Consider the following 18,997-nt stretch of genomic DNA (forward strand, 5'->3'; position numbering starts at 1 on the left):
ATGCAAAATGTTAAATAACAAATATGTTGCACACTTGTTATTGAACTTCATGTAATACTCGATTTGTGGAGAACTTAATGTCAAGTAGACAATATTAGTTATGAATTAATTTTCAAAATTAATTGTTATTAATTATTAATTTATTTTCGAAGTTTTTCAAACTTCATCCATAAATCCTCACTCCTAGTAAAAATATCAAATATTAGCATAATCTGTAAGAACAATTGAACAAGAACACCATGAAGTTAAAGCAAATTATAAAAGAAAAAAAAATGAAGAACATTATTATTATTTTTTAAATCCCATATTCTTTTTTCTTCAAAGCTTTCCTAATTTCATTAGTTCAATCAATGAGAATATTTCAAGATTAATACATTTTATAAAATAAATATTGATAAATATCACTCACGGAATCAAAACAAAATATGAACAAAAATTTTAAAATCCTTGATGAAGAAATCAACAAAACAAAATATTCTTCAACATTAAAAAAGTATAGAATATCACAAAAACAAGCCGAAAAAAGAAAGCTTCTCATATTCACTTTATTGAAAATAAAAAGCCCGCCCCCCCCCCCCCCCCCCCCCAACCCCACCAAAAAAAAAAAAAACTTTGATAATTAAAAAATATTATTGGAGTTTTTATTTAATTAAAGATTTCAAAAAATTAAAAATACACAGAGATTTTATTTGTTAGCATTTGTTAGAATTTATCTTTAATATTGGTACTAAAATTCTATAATAAGTCTACAAGGGACACATTTTTAGTTATGAATTAATTTTCAAAATTAATTGTTATTAATTATTAATTTATTTTCGAAGTTTTTCAAACTTCATCTATAAATCCTCACTCCTAATAAAAATATAAAATATTAGCATTTGTTAGCATTTGTTAGAATTTATCTTTAATATTGGTACTAAAATTCTATAATAAGTCTACAAGGGACACATTTTTATATGAAAAGAGAAATTGAATAAAACAACGGTTCATTAGGAATCGGACCGTTTTTTTATAGATATCCCGGTCAGACTGTCAATCCGGTCCGGTTTTTAAAAGACGAGAGATTCTTCTTACGAGTTACGAGGGTTTAACTTAGAACATCTCTGGCCGGCCCTAAGCCCTTAACCCAAATCCACACTCGAATACAAATTTGAGAAAAAAAAAACGATAAAAAGGCTCCATTGATCCAATTCCGTTGTGTGCAGCTGTTAGGTACGTCTCTCTCTCTCTCTCTCTCTCTTTTATTTACCAATAAAACCCTAATCTCTAGTCTCTGAGTCTGAGATAAAATTAAAAACAATGGATTGCAGAGTCTCTCCGTCTCTATTTGATAAGCTCATACTCATACTAGTTGAAATTAAGCAGTTGTTTACATATGGAATGATGTGTTATTTTATTTTATTTTTTTCAAATCTTGATTCTGAACTTCAGATGTACTCAAACCTTCTTCACTAAGCTCCTGAGAAAGCCAAAGAGAGAGAATGAGAAAGAAAGTCGACGACCGTATCAGAACTTTAATAGAAAATGGCGTTAAAACCAGACATCGATCGATGTTTGTCATTGTTGGAGATAAATCTCGTGACCAGGTATTCTTCTATCAATTATATATCCCACATTTGAAAAACACTACTTATTTGGTTTAAAATTTTAATCCTATTGTGTCTTGCAGATCGTTAATCTTCACTATATGCTTGGCAAATCTGTTGTGAAGTCACGACCGACTGCTTTATGGTGTTATAAGGATAAATTAGAGCTTAGCAGGTTTAAATTCTATAGTCTTGTCTAAGGTTGTGAAATATCACTATCCATTAAATGTTTTGATTAATGAAAAAAATGATATGGTATTGGTCAATACATTCACTACAAACTCAATACATTTACGAAACATTCAATGTTTTGTATCGGTCTCCACCAATACCGATATGTATTGACTGTACATTCTAATATTTTAAACCATGGACTCATCTATGATCCTCATTATGACAAAGAATTGTTAATGCCAGTATGGTTTTTGGATGATTTTTTTTCTTTCAGTCACAAGAAAAAACGTGCAAAGCAGATAAAAAAGATGATGCAAAGAGGATTGCTAGATCCTGAGAAGGTTGACCCTTTTTCGCTTTTTGTTGAAAGCGGAGGGTTGACATATTGTTTGTACAAAGATTCTGAAAGAATCCTTGGAAATACATTTGGCATGTGTATTCTTCAGGTATTATGTTAAGAAATTTCATTTATAAAAGTGGGTTTAATCTATTTTTTTTTTCTAATTATATTTTCTTTTAGGATTTTGAGGCAGTGACCCCGAATTTACTTGCGAGAACCATAGAAACAGTGGAGGGCGGTGGATTGATCATACTTCTACTTCGTTCCCTATCCTCACTCACCAGTCTTTGCACCATGGTTATGGTTTGTATCATATACCTTCTATTACTAAAATTAGACATTCTTGTGGTTACTAAATCAAATCCACAAAATTTGGATCTTACAAACCATGTTTTTTTTCTTGTTGTCGTTTTGTTTTTTTTTACTTTGTAACTTTGTCAGTTTAAGGATTTTTCCCTGCTCTTTGAATGTAATTATTTTCTTCTTTCTTACTTGATCTTATTACTCCAATGAAGAATGCTGAAATCGGTAAATATTTATGTCTAAATTGTTACATGTCATATCTATTTTCTTCTTTGGAGGTCCTTTAATATTATAGAGATTATATTGCCACGCCAATTTTTGCTAAGAGCACCCAATACATATGTAAATCACAAGGAATCAGCACACATCTTGGGGTGCCGTTAGTGAAAGTTGTTGTGGCAATAACCTCTCTAATATTATTACCCTTCTATATATATATATATATTGAGTATGCTTTAAAACCAGGCAACAGAGCCCAAATGACTAGAAATCACCTGTGAAAAGTATTTGAAGCCGATCATACTGAATTTTGTGTGTGTATATCTATGAAAATGTGGACTAAACATTCATGGGTTGATGTTCCTTGACCCCCAACAATGTTTTATGTCACGAGGAGACATCAAATTCAATATCATGGCTTCTTTCTCCAAAAGGGAAGTTGTTTCCTGTTCATTTGATCAAAATAGGAAAATCATTTTCCTTTATACAGTCTAGGAAAATCATTTTCCTCTCTGTTAGTTTCTAATTAACTCAAATGCTGACAAATACACCTTTCGCAAAAAAAAGAAGAAGGTTTTTTTCCCCCTATTTTTCTGTGAACAAGACAAAGCTTATGTACGCCAATAGTTGTTATTAATAGTACTCTTACTGGTTTCAGGATGTTCATGAGAGGTTTCGGACTGAATCCCATTCTGAGGCAACTGGGCGGTTTAATGAACGCTTCTTATTGTCTCTTTCATCATGCAAAACATGTGTGGTTATGGACGATGAACTGAATATTTTACCAATTTCATCACACATAAGGTCAATTACTGCAATGCCGGTTACAGAGGTAGGTTTTTATTCATTTTTGGAGGGAAATTTCTGTTTAATGATTTTTTTATGTTGCTTTGATGTTCCTTTAGTTCAAATGAATCTGGCCCAATGTTCCTGGAAGTCCTGTTGCAAAACAAACTCTTCTATGTACACGAACACAATGTCTCCACTGTTGGCTACCATTGGAGAAACCTCTCCAAACAAGATTCAAATGGATAATTTTGTGAAATTAATTTTACTGGTGTTTGGTTACTCAATGCAAATAATTTGCATGGATCACCTAAATTCTTAAGAAATTTCAGCAAATGATTTGCGGCACAAAAGGTACTGCAAATCATTTGCAAAATCACAGTGAGAATTTTTATTGCAAAGATCAACCAGTCCCAAAAAAAAGATTTGCTAGAGATTTCCCAATGGTTACCAAGCAATGGTAAATCATTCATCGCAAACTATATGCATTGCAAAACATTTGCAAATGCAAATCATTTGTAGTGTACCAAGCAGGGCCTTAGCTTCGAATCCCTCAAATGTTGAAGTGGGATGATTTTGATTTTTGAAAAATTCAAGATTAGTTTTAGAGTATTTGGGGTGGGGATATGAACAGGTAATTGGGGGTTACTGGACTCTCAGTGGAAGCATGTCATCAGCTAAAATTCTACAATTTTTAGCATTTTAGTTGAATATTCTGAAATATGCCAAAACGTTTCACCTTGAACTAAAATAAAAAGGTTAAAATTATGGAGTTTTGATGCTCCTATCACCTTCATGCTTGTTGATTTAAATAATTCTGACCTAAATCGTTAAACAATTTCATTGTATAAAACATCAATATCTGGTTCAAGTGTAGGCTGTTGATGTTTTTCAGATTTTTCTTATCTCATTTCTTGTATTTTTCATGGTTGGTGTTTGGAGGACGTTGAGGGGCTTTCTGAAACACAACGGGACTTGAAGGATCTAAAGGAGCAACTTAATGATGATTTTCCTGTTGGGCCGTTAATTAAGAAATGTTGTACGTTGGACCAGGTATAAATTACCTGTCATTATTATGAAGTTCTTATGCTCTTGTTGTGTGGCCTACCACTTGGAGAAACCTTTCTAGTCTCAGCTGATAGCTATTGTGTTTACTAGGGAAAAGCTGTTATTACATTTCTTGATTCAATACTGGATAAGACACTTCGGAGCACAGTTGCTTTGCTTGCTGCGCGCGGGCGTGGGAAATCGGCTGCAATTGGTCTTTCAATTGCAGGAGCTATTGCTGCAGGGTTATAGGCTTTGGACTTTTTTCTGATTCTTGCTTTTCTGTAACAATTTTTTTATAAATATCTAAAGATGCAATTGTGTGCATTTCTTTTTTCCAGGTATTCAAATATTTTTGTAACTGCACCCAGTCCAGAGAATTTAAAGACTTTATTTGAGTTTGTCATCAAGGGTTTTGATAGTCTTGAATATAAGGTCTGTGTTCTCCATCCCTTGTTCGGGAATGAATCTGTGATGCATTTTGTTGTTTTTTTTTATATCGGTATGATGCATTTTGTTGTTATTGACGTGGTTAAATATGTCATTGCTTGATAAAGTTTAGATAGGCTGTCTTGGTATGTACATAGGAACTCAGTTCCCTGATTGTTATCAGGAAAAAGATGGGAGTGTGTAAATGAATATCACCAGTGTTCTACTACACAGTGGAGTAGGTATTTGAGAGACTGATAGCCAAAACTGACTATATTCTACATGAAAATAAGAATAATAATGTCACATCAATACACGTATCTATAACACTTTCTTCAATGAAAAGCTATTAAGTATTACATTCATGCATTAATATTTATATCATTTATTATTTTTAAATATGGATAGATCGTTATTCATATATCCAACTCATTTTTTTTTGGTCAGGTAAACAGAAGTATATCAATAAAGAAGAAAAACGGCGGTTGAGATTACCAGCCACAAATACAAGGCCACCAAAGCCAAATAACAACCAAAAGACCTTACAAGGAATGCAAAGCATCCCATCTAAAAACAAACTCCTCAAAAAATTCCCCTTTCAAGGCCACATCCATCTTAGACCAATAAAACAACAGCCCAAGAATAACCAAAATCATCTCATGGTGATCTTTATCAACCCCCGTGAAAGTTCTCCTATTTCTTTCCAACCAGATACCCCAATATATTTCAAAAGGAAGCAAGGGGTGTTCTTTGAAGACTTTGTCTGGGATCTTCTTTGTTGTTAGAATCTTTGGAGTTTTTCGGGCTGCTTTGTCATTCTTGTATTTCTTTTGGGTTTTTTCCCCCTTCTTTAATGTTCTTTGCTAGCTTGTAGGGGGGCCATCTTGGCCTCCTCCTCCCCCCTCCTTTCCTTTCCTTTTGATCAATAAAGATTTACAGTTTTCAAAAAAAAAAAAAAGGGAAAAAGAAAGCAAGGACCGAATAGTATTTTTTTTTTCCTGCCAAAGAATAAGTTTGTAGCCCAGCACTTGAACAAGGACAAACTGTCATTTGGAAAGGTCCAAAATATATTAAACAGATGGTATTTGCTTTATCTATAAAAAAATAATATTAAACAGATGTAGAAAATGGGACCATATATCCAACCAATTAGAACATATGAAGAAGTGCCATCTAATTCCAACCTTCTTTTAATCACTTAAAAAACATTTTTCTTTATTTATTTATGAATAAAAATGGTTTTTATTTTAAGTGCAATGTTTCATAATGTATTGGTACATTTTGTATGGTTCATAATGTATAGATATGTTTCATTATCATTTTTTTTCCGAAATCCTGAAACACCTAATGAAATGACAATTTATACATTGGGTGTGATCACTTATGCATAGGTACACTGAAAAAATAAATTGCTAACTTATGACATTTTTTTTTATTCATAAAATTGTTGTGTTCCTTACTACGATTGCAGCATACCTTTATTTATACCAGAGGTGGTTTCACTTCCTTCCAAAAATTTCTTAGCCAGTGTAATTTTTATTATTTACAGGAGCATCTAGATTATGATGTGGTAAAAAGTTCAAATCCTGAGTTCAAGAAAGCAACTGTGAGGATAAATATCTTCAAGCAACACAGACAAACAATTCAGGTATTTATGGATGATAATATTTTGTGATTATTACAGAATGAATGTCTCAATTTTTCATTGCATGATATAATATTGGTGGTTTGAAGTGGTTATTATTTTTGAGTGTAATGCTCCTACTTGTCAAATAGATGTTTATGATATGAAGGATTTCATGCCTAGCAAAAAAAAAAAAAAATATGAAGGTTTACACAACGACTGATGTAGTAGTTAGGTTGCACCTACATTCAGACCCTGCTACCTTATAAATTAGACCACGGTTTTTGGCATAAGCATTTTTTTCTAGAAATTCTGAATATGTGAATGAATTAGATAAATGAATGGTTCTTTTTATTAGCTATGGATATTTTCCTCACCCGAGATTGAGGAGTCGAGAATGGAATGTGCCATTTAATTGCTGAGATACCCATAATATAGGGCACCTGTGTTGGTCAAAGAAATTAGAGGAATAAACTTAAAACTATAAATAGAACTATAAAGTGAATTTTTTTTTTTATTTTTATATAATATTTGGCATGTGCCTCTCCAATGCTTCGTCTAAAAAAATGCCATTGGTATGCTTTGGATTGCAATTTGGTAAAAAAAATAATAATCCAAAAGACACTTTTTCCAACCCAAAAGACATTTTTCTATATTTTGAGATAATCCAACACAAAATTTGGTATAGGATATAGCACATTCCATGTTTGAGATAGCTTTTAACACATGCATTGGAGCATGGTTTTTGATTGGTTATGCCAAAATTAATTGGTTGGTCATTTCATAGTTGCGAATGAAAATTGGTTAGTAGGGACAAGGTTGCCTAACCTTTTTTTTTTTGTAAGAGGTTTTTGATTGGTCATTTAATAGATGCAAATGACCAGGCTTTTTTTTTGTAAGAGGTTACTTTTTTCTGACACATTACTGATTTCAGTACCTTAGTTTCAAGAATCACTTGACATGGGCTAGGATTGGATATTTAGCAAGTAATATGCATAGTGTCAGTTTATTAGTTCAAATATGACCTTTATGCCCCTATCATTTTCTTGGTCTTTTTGGTCCCCAGAAGGGGACAAAAACTTAGTTGAGAAACTTGTATCACTTTCCCAATGAAGTGAAGGTAATTTTATGGTTTTGGTACATTAGCAGACTACTTGAACATTGGAGTGCTTGACCACGAACTGCTTAGATGTGACTTTCTTCTGAATGGTTTTTTCCTTCTTCCCCTAACAGTATATCCAACCACATGAGCGTGAAAAACTTTCCCAAGTTGAACTGTTGGTTGTTGATGAAGCAGCAGCTATTCCATTGCCGGTAGTAAAGTCTTTACTTGGCCCTTATCTGGTCTTCCTGTCATCTACTGTTAATGGGTATGCTTTTTTTTTTTGGCTAATTTATTTTTCTAGTTAATATGTCACACGTTGTAGAATAAACAGTTTCCCTTTTCTCGAAGGGAACTTCATGTTTTTATTTTCTCGATAGTGCTGGCACGTTGCTTTTTCTTTAGACATGTCTATTAACTGTTTACTATTTTTGCTACTCAAAGCTATGAGGGTACCGGCCGCTCGTTATCTTTAAAGCTTCTGCAGCAATTGGAAGAGCAGAGCCAGATTGCCACCAAGAGTGTCGATGGTTCTCTTTCTGGTATGAAGTTAATTTGAGCTCGATTCTCTCTTAGTGTACTATTGGTCAAAACTGTATGCCTAAAACTTATTTGAACGGGGAAAAAGCAATTGTGCCAGTTCTTTAATTATTACTTTTGATAAGTGTAATTATCATTAAAGGAAGAAAGGGAGCATACATGAAGGCCGAGGAGACCTACCAACAGTTCCCCCCCCCCCCCCAAAAAAAAAAACCGACAACGCAATAGCAGTGAACACAAACCTTAGGCTGGAAGATCAAAATTGTTGGCCTCCTTTGTTCCTATTCGGGCCCGAAATCCATATAAAAATTGAAGAATTTTAACTTCATGGTCCATCCTTTTTTTGATAAGTAAGAATTTCATTGAATGAAGTGAAAGCAAGGTCGGCCAAGGTGACCAATCAAGCGAGATACAAAGACAGAGGCACTAAACTCTTGTAATATAACACACGCCTTCCCAATTAGCTACAAAGTCTTCAAACCTCACACCCCTAAGCTCTATGAACATTTTAGACCACAAAAACAAAAGACCCAAGATTGAAAGGATGATATCTTGAGAGTTGGAAGTTCTTCCTACAAAAATGCGATTGTTACATTCCAACCAAAGGCCCCAACAAACGGTGAGGTTTGTTTTTCCATGGTCCATCCTATCCACTAACATTAATTAAAAAATGTAAAAGCTCCCACATTCCAAGTAGTGACATGGTTCTACATTCTTTTACTAATTTTTATACTCGCACTCATCTTGTCTGGTGTGAGAACCTTGCTTACTTTTCACTGCATTTGAGCGTCAATGCGGCTTGTCACTTGTAGTGGTCCCTGCCAAACTCTTTCATATTTCTTACTACAACTGGGCTCCATTATAGCATGTTTCCTTCAAGGGATGCCCTAACATCAACTGAATGAATTGAATGGTCATGATGGATTTTAATAGATGGTGAAGATTTTTCACCGGATGCCAACCTGCATAACCCTCCTTTATCTGAGTTGAGACCTGCATTGTAGGTTAAACAACACTATACAGGAGGCTTAACCAAAAAAAGGATGCATTATCTCTATGGTTGTCCCTTTCTTTTTTTGGGTTAGTAAAAGAAATTTTATTAAAAAAAGGGGGCGGTTGAGCTGACCAATCCACCAGATGCCAACAAAACACAACTGAAATGAACCGCCCCGACACACCTTGCATATTGTCAAGATTACAAACCCACCTTTTCTTTGAAAATTTCTTGTATAGGTTGGAGCTTGTTTGTAAAGCGTGATCGGCCACTGTTTGCATCTTTCTTCTTGATAAATCTTTAATTTGTCAAAAAAAAGAAAGAAAGAGAACATTACAAATCCACTCACATCTCCCCACAAAGTCATCAATGGATGCTCATTTCTGCCTTACCCTTTCCTTTTTGGATCTTTTAACGACGTTCCTTTTCACAGCTTCTGTCGTTGATTTTTACTGTACATGAGGGAAATAAAAATTATATCAGATTTAGTCAAGATCTTTAGGGATACCATGATACATTTTTCTTTATTATTAAAAGAGGGAAACGACTAGGAAAAGTGTTTTTTATTCATTGCCATCACTACCAGTTTAGCTCTGATCATATGATTCACGAATTTGAACCTTTTGTTCACGTTGTTTGATGAGGTGCACTGGTTTCTTAATTTTCTATATTTGGAAAATTTGCTCAGTTCTCTCACGCCTTTGGATGCAGGTAGGATTTTCAAGAAGGTCGAATTGAGTGAACCCATCAGATATGCTTCTGGTGATCCAATCGAGTCTTGGCTTCATGGTTTGCTTTGCTTGGATGCTACAAGCTCTGTTCCTAACATCAATAGGTTAGCATTAAAGTCTTTAGGGACTTGAGAAGTTGAAATTATGTCTGTTATCTTTTTTGATGTCTTCCATTGTGCTTCCAGATTACCGCCTCCAAGGGAGTGTGATCTCTACTATGTTAATCGTGATACCCTTTTTTCCTACCACAAAGAAAGTGAAATATTTTTGCAGGTACCGCTGTTATCCCTTTTAGTGATTTTTAATTTAGATTCCAAATCTTATTTTAATTAATATTTAATAATGCTTTTTAATTTAACTGTTGCAGCGAATGATGGCCCTTTATGTTGCTTCTCACTACAAAAATTCTCCAAATGATTTGCAATTAATGGCTGATGCACCGGCGCACCACTTATTTGTGTTACTGGGTATGTTTGATCTATGTTGAATTGGTTATATTCATGTTTCATGTAAAATGAGCATCTACTCATTACCTTATGTACAGGTCCTGTCGACGAATCAAAAAATCACCTTCCTGATATTTTATGTGTCCTCCAGGTTTGTATCTATACTTTCTACGTATCTGCACACATAATATTTCTACAACCATCTGCATAAGTTATGCATCTGTGCCATCATGCGTTGAGCTATTCGGTAACTGCATTCTGTGCATTTATCATCTTTACTCAAATTCTGAACTCTTTTCCTGCAAGGATTTTTCATTTAACCACAAAACTATGAATACATTGTTAAATGCCTAAGGTCAAGGTTTAAAATCTCACTTCAATATAATGTTTTGGTTATATGAGAAAAATTGAAACAGTCAAAGAAAATATTTCTGAATATTAAATGTTTTGGGGTTGGTGTTTTGTTTCGGATACCCGTGAAACATTCTGAAAAGCACAGAATTTTGAAGCATGCCTAAGTTGTCCAAAGACGGATACTGATATGGACATTGACTCCTCATTTCCCAAACTCCAAGACATGGTCAAAGTATCCTTTATAAAATCTTAGTACCTTGCTTTATTATTTATTTATTTATTTATTTTCCTATGTTCTAAAAGTCATTTTAGGCCTGAAGCAGGGCTTTACCCAAACTCCCTGTTAACCTTAGAAAGTTTAATTTTCTTTCGTTTCTTCCTCCTGACCTTAGTAAAATAATGATTACTACTATTCTAATTTTAACTACATCAACAAAATGTGTTTTCTCTCATCTCATGGGTCAATGTTTATTTTTTTGGTAATGTTCCTAAATTTTTTTGGTAACTATTCTTTACCTTCCAACCGTTCATTTAAGAGGCATGCTCATGAAGCTCACACCATACACATTAAGGCTCATGCCTTACACTTTAGGCCATTGAAGCACATTGCCTCGCTCCTGAAAGCAGGACTTATGCTTTTTGTTCAACAAAACACATGAGAAAATTGTTACGCACTGAGAAAATTACTAATGGTGCGACGGGAAAACATCAAAATATCCAGTATTGGTATCATATTGTGTTGGTACAAGTATGCTTGGCATATTGAAGCATCCATGTATCATACATGATTCAATGCTTTTTGATTGCCATATGAATGTGGTTATAACTAGGTTCCATTGGATGAAGTGCTAACTTACCTGGAGAGGTTTAAATTTTTGTTACAATATAGTAGCCTTATAGCTGGTGTCTCTCATTGGAAGTGTTGGGTTTGAAAGCTATATTACCTAAGAAAATAAGAACGCTTAATTGACAATCAGGATGCAATGCTTATTTATTCCAATCTAGACTGTTGGAAAGGTGGGCTGTCATATTTTGAAAAAGTCTGTCTCTCTCTTTCTCCTCTCTCTCTCTCTCTAAAACATTTTAAATGAGTTTTTTCTTTTTCTCTAAAAAAGCTGAACTTTAGGTTTTTAGTGATTTTATTCATGCATGTTGTTTGATGTGGGATTTAATACATATTGTAAAGGTGGGCTGTCATTTTGTGAAAAATCTCTCTCTCGAAAACATTTTAAATGAGTTTTTTCATTTTTTCCATAAAAGCTAAACACCTTTTTTTTTTTTTTTTGTAGCCTTTCGGTTGTCAGTGATTTTATTCATGCATGTTGTTTGATGTGGGATTCAATACATACTGGTTTTATTCATGAATGTTATTTAATGTGGGATTTAATATATAATAAGCTTTGGTGATTCATAAATGTAGAAATATGGAATTTGAAAATAACATCTTGATGTTATGGTTTTTAACTTTTTTCAATAGTGTGTTTTTTTGAACGAAAAAAAAAATGTTGATGAGTAAATTTTTTTAGCATCATAACATGCATATATATTTGAGAACATGTTCTTTTGAAAACAGAGAGTAAATTAGAATAAATGTCTAATGTATTACTTATATACACATTTTTTTTCAACTTTTAATATATTTTTTATTTTTTAAGTTTCATCGTTTTCTCATTTCTTTCTTATTTTTCCCTTTTCCCCTTTTTTTCTCCAAAGTTTTCCCTTACTGTGTTAATCTCGTGCTCCGACTTTGTGACTATGGTTAACATGGCTAACTTCTGCTGAATGAATCTTCAATAACTTGATACATTTCTTTTTTTGGATCTTTTTTTGCGATTAACGGTCTCACTCGTTCTTTATCTTGACGCCATTTATATTTTTCATTACTTTATGTTCAAAATTTAATGGTGGAGGTACATAATTTGTTCAGTTGACCCCAATTTTTTGGGATAAGAATTCGACGAGGTTTGGAATAATGTGTAAGATCATCTTATAAACAGGTGTGTCTTGAAGGACAGATATCTCGTAAGTCTGCTCTCAAAAGCTTAAGTGACGGGCATCAACCTTTTGGAGATCAAATTCCTTGGAAGTTTTGTGAACAGTTTCAGGACACAGTTTTTCCAAGTCTTTCAGGTGCTCGAATTGTACGCATTGCTGTCCACCCGAGTGCCATGAGGGTAAATCTTCATTTTTCTATGTGCAGAATCATTTGCCATGTCACCAAAATTCTGTGGCTAAGCTTGTAAATGTTCATTCTGATGTTTTTTAGCTTGGATATGGTTCAACTGCAGTGGAACTTCTAACAAGGTGCACCTTTTACATTCAGTTGCTTTTATAGCACAATAGGAGATGTTTATATTTGATGCTCCGCAGTCACTTTTTTATGTATACAACTAGAAAAAATCATTTGGCACCTTGCTATTGAACTTACCTAGAAGCCCTTTTACATATGAAAATAAAATTAATGTGTACCAGTTTTTGGAGAATTTAAGAACCCCATAAAACATGATTAGTATATTTTTAGATCCCTTCATAATAATCTGTTAATTCTTAGAAAAATCTCAAATATTTCTAGAAAAAACAAAAGGGAGAAGTTAGAACATAATTTTTCTCTTCAAGCAACATTATTTCCGACTTCATGATATTATGCTTATTTCATCATTGTATCTTCTTTTGCGATACCTTTTCCTATTTGTTATTCCTCGTTGGAAGGTTCCCTTTTGTATTTTTTTTTATAAGTAAACCAAAATATATTAATAAAAGGAAAGGCGGCCGAGAATTGAGATGACCAACCAAAATACAACCAACAGAAAAACAAACAAAACACAAACCACTACGAATAAAACTCAATGAGAGCATAAAGCAACCCATCTAAAAACAAACTCCTTTGAATGTGACATCCGGCTTACACCAATAGAACAAAAGATCAAGTACAACCAAAATCAAATTATTGACATTACTTTTAAGCCCCGAGAAAATTCTTCTATTCCCCTCCAACCACATTCCCCAGTAAATTGCAAAGGGACGCAGAGCCCAAAGGTTTTTTTTTTCCCCTTCCAGAGAAAACCTTTGTATACCAACTCTCAAATAAAGACAAACAATCATTTGGAAGAACCCAGTTTATGTTAAATAAGAACAAGAAATGAGACAACAAACTTGAAACAAGAGGGCAATGAATAAAAATGTGAGCGATGGATTCTCAGCGATGGTAATAAAGGGACAATAGTTTGGAGTTATGATCCCTCTTCAAATGAGTTGATCTAGAATAAGCAATTTCCCTGAAATCACTAGTCAAGCAAAGATTGAAATTTTTGAATGCACCTTAGCCCCTCAAATGGTTTCCAACAGAAAAGTAACATACCCACAAACTCAAAGATTTTCCCCAAAGGAATTCACCGAGAAGCATCTCTTCTTGGAGCAGGTCCATTGCCAACACTCGCTCTCATTCGGCTCAAGTCGTAAAAGGTCCAACTAGGGCGAAAGGTTTGCTAGCTCTCATCTGTAAAATTTGTTGTTGACAAACACACTACTGAAAAAACAAAAAAACTATAACATCAAGACATTATCATCAGATCCCATATTAAACAATATTTGTGAACCAGATTACAAACAACCGTAAGGCAATAGAAATTAACCACAGGCCTACAAAAAATCGGGTTTTAATATATATATATATATTTGTAAATGTGTTTAAAACGTTAAAATGATTTATTTGAAAGGTTTGAGTTTTTTTTTTTAATCAATCAGAACGTGTTTTAAACGAAACTCTTTTGAAAACAAATGGAGTTTTCTGTGACTACGCAAATTGGACGGCATTTACAAATTTTGTGTCTGCAGGTACTTTGAAGGACAATTGACTCCTATCACAGAGATAGATGATGAAAAGCTTGAGAAGAGGTCCCCTGTCAAAGTTACAGAAGCTGCAGAGAAGGTCCATTTTATGAACTAGCAAATGATGCTTTCTGTTTCTGTCTTTTTCAAAACGTAGCTTTAGTTGATGGTCTTACAAAGTTTGTTTCCAAACATTTGTGTTTGGGCCACAAGAAGAAGAAAGTGTTCTTTTGAACTAGGAATTCATTTTATAACCTGTCCACAGTTTAGTTCTTTTTTGGCAAATATTGCATGCTTAGGTGCAAGTGAAATTCGAGGGGCATCAGGGTTTGAAAGAATTTCAGTTGATATCATCTTGAGTTTAATAACACAAATCCACCTACTTTTAATGTAGTTAGGAGGATTATTTGGTATGTTAATTTTGTCTCAGAGATCATTTGGCTAGTTTTGTATCTTCATCATTGTCTCAAGTCATTGTTTTCAAATAATTTGTGATTAAATTCTAACTTAGAGTATCATGTTTGCAGGTTTCATTGCTAAAGGAAAATATAAAGCCGAGAGCAAACCTTCCTCCTCTGCTTGTGCATCTTCGTGAACGACAACCAGAAAAACTCCATTATCTTGGTGTTTCATTTGGACTGACGTTAGATCTTTTTCGCTTTTGGAGGAAACACAAGTTTGCTCCTTTCTACATTGGCCAGATTCCAGCTAGGATTGCTTTATTTATTTTATTCTTTTTTTCTTTACATTACATTGTGGTTATTCGATCTAATAAAAAGGGTTCTTTTGAAATATTAATTCGTAATCTTTTAATGCATCAGAGTACTGTGACTGGTGAGCATACATGCATGGTCATTAAACCATTAACGAATGATGATATTGAAGTCGGTGGATCGGATCAGTGGGGCTTTTTCAATCCATTTTATCAAGGTGAGTCAATGATATGAAGGAACGAATTTGCTCAGTCCAGATTCACTAGTGGGTTGTGTGATCTTATAAGTTTGTGTGCTATTCCCAGATTTCAGGCGAAGGTTTACCAGACTCTCGTGTTCTATTTTTCGAGCAATGGAGTATAAGCTTGCTATGAGGTTAGCTAAAAATTCATACTAATTCGGTTATGAATTTGCGTTCAAAATACTCACTTTACTTATAATGTTCTAGTATCTTGGCCCCGAAGATCAACTTCACAGAACCAGAACCTACGTTATCCACCTCAAATGGAGTTCTAACATCACCGAATGACATACTATCACCATATGATATGAAGAGATTGGAAGCTTATACCAACAATATAATAGATTTTCGTATGGTAAGATTGCCAAACTGCTCATTGTGGTTTTCTACTGGTTGTTATTATGCATTATTTTTACTACTTTGATATTTTTTTAGTAACACTAATGATTGTGTACCTTTGTAGATCCTAGACATTGTACCAGTCCTTGCTGACCAGTACTTCCAGGAGAAGCTTCCAGTTACATTGTCCTATGCTCAGGCTTCTGTTCTACTCTGTATCGGCTTGCAAAACCAAGATATCACGTATATCGAGGTCTGTTACTAGACCTATCTAATGAATGATTGGGTCGACCCAATTAGCTTTGATACGATCTGATCCAATAACATTGTGCCTGGATCGAGGTATTGGGTTCATTGGATCAGGTGTAGACCTTGGAAATTTGTTACTTGACTTGAAATTTTTTCCTTCTCTCATTGGTTTAACAAGTTTATAATTGGCTTAATTTTGGGTCATCCTGATCTAATCTGATAAGTTTGGACCCAATCCATTAACCTTAGTGTCTAGATTGTGTCTGGACCCCATTGATCAAATATGCAACTACTTTTAAAACCTTATTTGGCTTCTTGATTTTACAGGGAGCGATGAAATTAGAGAGGCAGCAAATATTGTCATTGTTCATAAAAGTTATGAAGAAGTTCCACAAGTATCTACGAAGTATTGCATCCAAGGAGTTTGACTCAACTCTACCTCGACTTAAAGAAGTAATTTAATGCAACTAGTAAAGCTGATTGCTTTCCTTGTGTAGTTACTAATGAAAAGTTCAACAAGTACTCGGTGATCGAAATCCGTGACCCCCAATTTGACTATATAATTATACATTACATCCTTTGTGATCGATCAATCACAAACTAGATTCGGGACTTCTATTGACCAAATCTTTCTGTATTTCATCCAGGTTGTGATGGTACCCCACAATGTATCAGTGGACGATGATCTCAATGATGCTGCAAAAGAAGTCAAGGTTCGCAAATTAGTTAATTTTGTCATCCTTTTTATAAAAAAAAGCTTTTTTGCAAGAATCAAACTGATTTTATTACCATATTTAGGACAAAATGAAAGCCAATGCCGAGGGTTTGATGAATCCGGAGTTACTGCAACAGTATGCTATTTTGGATAGAGAAGCTGATTTTGAGAATGCTCTGCAAAGTGGGTCAGGGAAGATACCCTCGAGTGGTCTGATTAGTGTTAAGTCCAAAGGGGATAAAATGGAGAAACTTGGAAAGCAGAAAGGAAGCTTTGAAAGCAACAAGAAAAGAGGAAAGGACAGCGGTGGGTCCCGATCGAACAAAAGGAAGAAATCATAAGCTTCATTTTGCTGTTATGTGCCATCGTTAGTAAAGAGGTGCTGTTGAAACTGCTACAGTTGAAGAGGAAAGAAAATAGATAATTGAGGTTAATTAACTAATTATGCAGGGAGAGGTGCCCCAATTTTGACACTAACAAGAAGTTTTGTTTTATTGTATCCTTTATAATGTGTGATTTTTCAAAAAAAAGGAGAAAGAAATCGTATTTATCTAGTTTAGTTTTCTATTTGAATTTATAACTTTTCTATTTCCGTGATTATCACTCGGTTTTGCTTGAGTTTTTGTGCTAAAAATATCCCGTTTTTCTTTAGAAAGTAAGCCAAACAACAGGAAACTAAAGAAGGAAAATTCTTCTTTTCTGGATTCACATCAAATTAAATCTGATGAATCAGGATAAAATTGAGGTTGTGCTTATACAGTTAGAGGTCTGTTCCATTCATTAGAGCGTCTTTCATAAGTAGTTGGCAGCCCATTTGAGTTTTGAAGGGTCATGAACTTAAACTTCATCTCATTGTTCTGTCCCAGTTGCATTAAGACTTACTAAGATCAGCTATGCAGGGGAGCTGACCTGAGTCGTGAAGTTGTAATCAAATATTCAACTAGGTTTGTTCTTGCCTTCGACTAACAACTAACTGCAGAAGTGAGATAGACCCTACGTGCAAGTGATGTTTCAGAGGTCAAATGCCTTGTAGATGAAATGAGACTGTAAACCTGTTGACTGTTGCCTTGCCTTGACCATTCCCCAAACCCAAGCCCTACCCTTAACAGATTTGGAGCCACGGGACTATGGCACTTCAAGGTTCTGTGGGGGCAATTGCCCCTACCTGCTACTTACTAGCTCCGCCCCTGATCTCAATGTGAATTGTTCATCACATTGACTTTTATGAGTGAATGAAAACTCAGCTATGTCATTGCAGATTTTGTTGTAAAAATAATTAACCTTTTTTTTATAAAGATAATTTTAAAGGATTTGACTTGTCTAAAATGAGATGACTCAGATGAGTCGACATGGTATAGATGAGAGGCCAAGATGAGACATGATATGTGTTCTGTGCACATGGTTTTAAAACTCATTTGAGACCAAGATGACTCCGTTCCGAGGTAAACTCGACTAAGATCGAGATGACTTGTCTTCAAGGTAAACCATGTGTTTTCATTACATGCGGCAACCAATATGGTAGGCCGTATCCAAAAGAGGGGAGAAAAGAAGCAGCTAAATTTGATACCAATTTCTATTTTTATTTTTATTTTTTGAATTTTTTGATATGAAAATTGGTTTGATTGTTATTATAAGACTGATATCGTAAAAGGCCATGTAGTGCATGGATTAGGACTACGGTCCAATGACAACTTTGGATGCTTAGGGCACCTTTTGGTCGATGTACACATAAAAAACCGTCTTGATTGATGATTTCCAATGGATGTTTCAAACCTTCAAAACTTACAAATCCATGTTTCTATGTCCCATAGTTGCTCTTTCCCTATTTCCTTTGTATTGGCCAATTGTGGTTGAGAGCCCACTAAGGTGTTGTTTTCATTAGGATAGCCAATCGTCAACATGCTTGTGTCACGATGCTTTACCTATGTATCTGCCCACTTTGCTTAGCCAACCTTGAATTTCCTAATGACATTCACATCCATTGTTCTATCACTTTTTTTATGTGAACTTCATCCCTGCTTCCAAAGCCAGTAATTTCTTTTTCACATGTGTAGAGTGGTGGAGCCAATGCCTTTACGTCACCCAAAATAATTCTTTAGAGCTTTGTTCTGTTTGTGATTTGTTGGGGGAATATGAAAGGGGATGAACAAATGGTGTTTCGATATGAGTGAGTTACATTCATTGAAATCGTCATTTTTATCTCGGTATTGTAGGTTGCTTGTTGCAAGTAGTTCCAG

General features: G+C 34.4%; 1 protein-coding gene across 2 annotated transcripts; it reads left to right on the forward strand.

Moving 5' to 3' along the window:
- The first annotated feature begins 1,058 nt into the window (after window positions 1-1,058).
- Window positions 1,059-17,348, forward strand: LOC147406721 (RNA cytidine acetyltransferase 1-like). 2 transcript variants are annotated; one of them, XM_086434898.1, is made up of 27 exons: window positions 1,059-1,212; window positions 1,432-1,586; window positions 1,670-1,761; window positions 2,035-2,206; window positions 2,281-2,403; window positions 3,281-3,454; window positions 4,351-4,461; window positions 4,567-4,700; window positions 4,797-4,890; window positions 6,434-6,532; window positions 7,742-7,878; window positions 8,055-8,152; window positions 9,856-9,979; window positions 10,061-10,148; window positions 10,243-10,342; window positions 10,420-10,472; window positions 12,673-12,849; window positions 12,942-12,979; window positions 14,510-14,603; window positions 15,031-15,210; window positions 15,325-15,433; window positions 15,522-15,591; window positions 15,665-15,812; window positions 15,921-16,049; window positions 16,373-16,498; window positions 16,693-16,758; window positions 16,844-17,348. In XM_086434898.1, the coding sequence occupies exons 2-27, from the start codon at window positions 1,482-1,484 to the stop codon at window positions 17,099-17,101; spliced, it is 3,099 nt and encodes a 1,032-aa protein (XP_086291024.1). In that variant the 5' UTR covers window positions 1,059-1,212; window positions 1,432-1,481; the 3' UTR covers window positions 17,102-17,348. The 2 variants fall into 2 exon arrangements, with proteins under 2 accessions (XP_086291024.1, XP_086291025.1); XM_086434899.1 differs by lacking the exons at window positions 12,942-12,979; window positions 14,510-14,603.
- Window positions 17,349-18,997: the final 1,649 nt, after the last annotated feature.

Source organism: Akebia trifoliata, chromosome 3 (assembly GCF_017979445.1).
Source record: "Akebia trifoliata isolate Shusen 1 chromosome 3, ASM1797944v1, whole genome shotgun sequence".
Lineage (NCBI taxonomy): Eukaryota > Viridiplantae > Streptophyta > Magnoliopsida > Ranunculales > Lardizabalaceae > Akebia > Akebia trifoliata.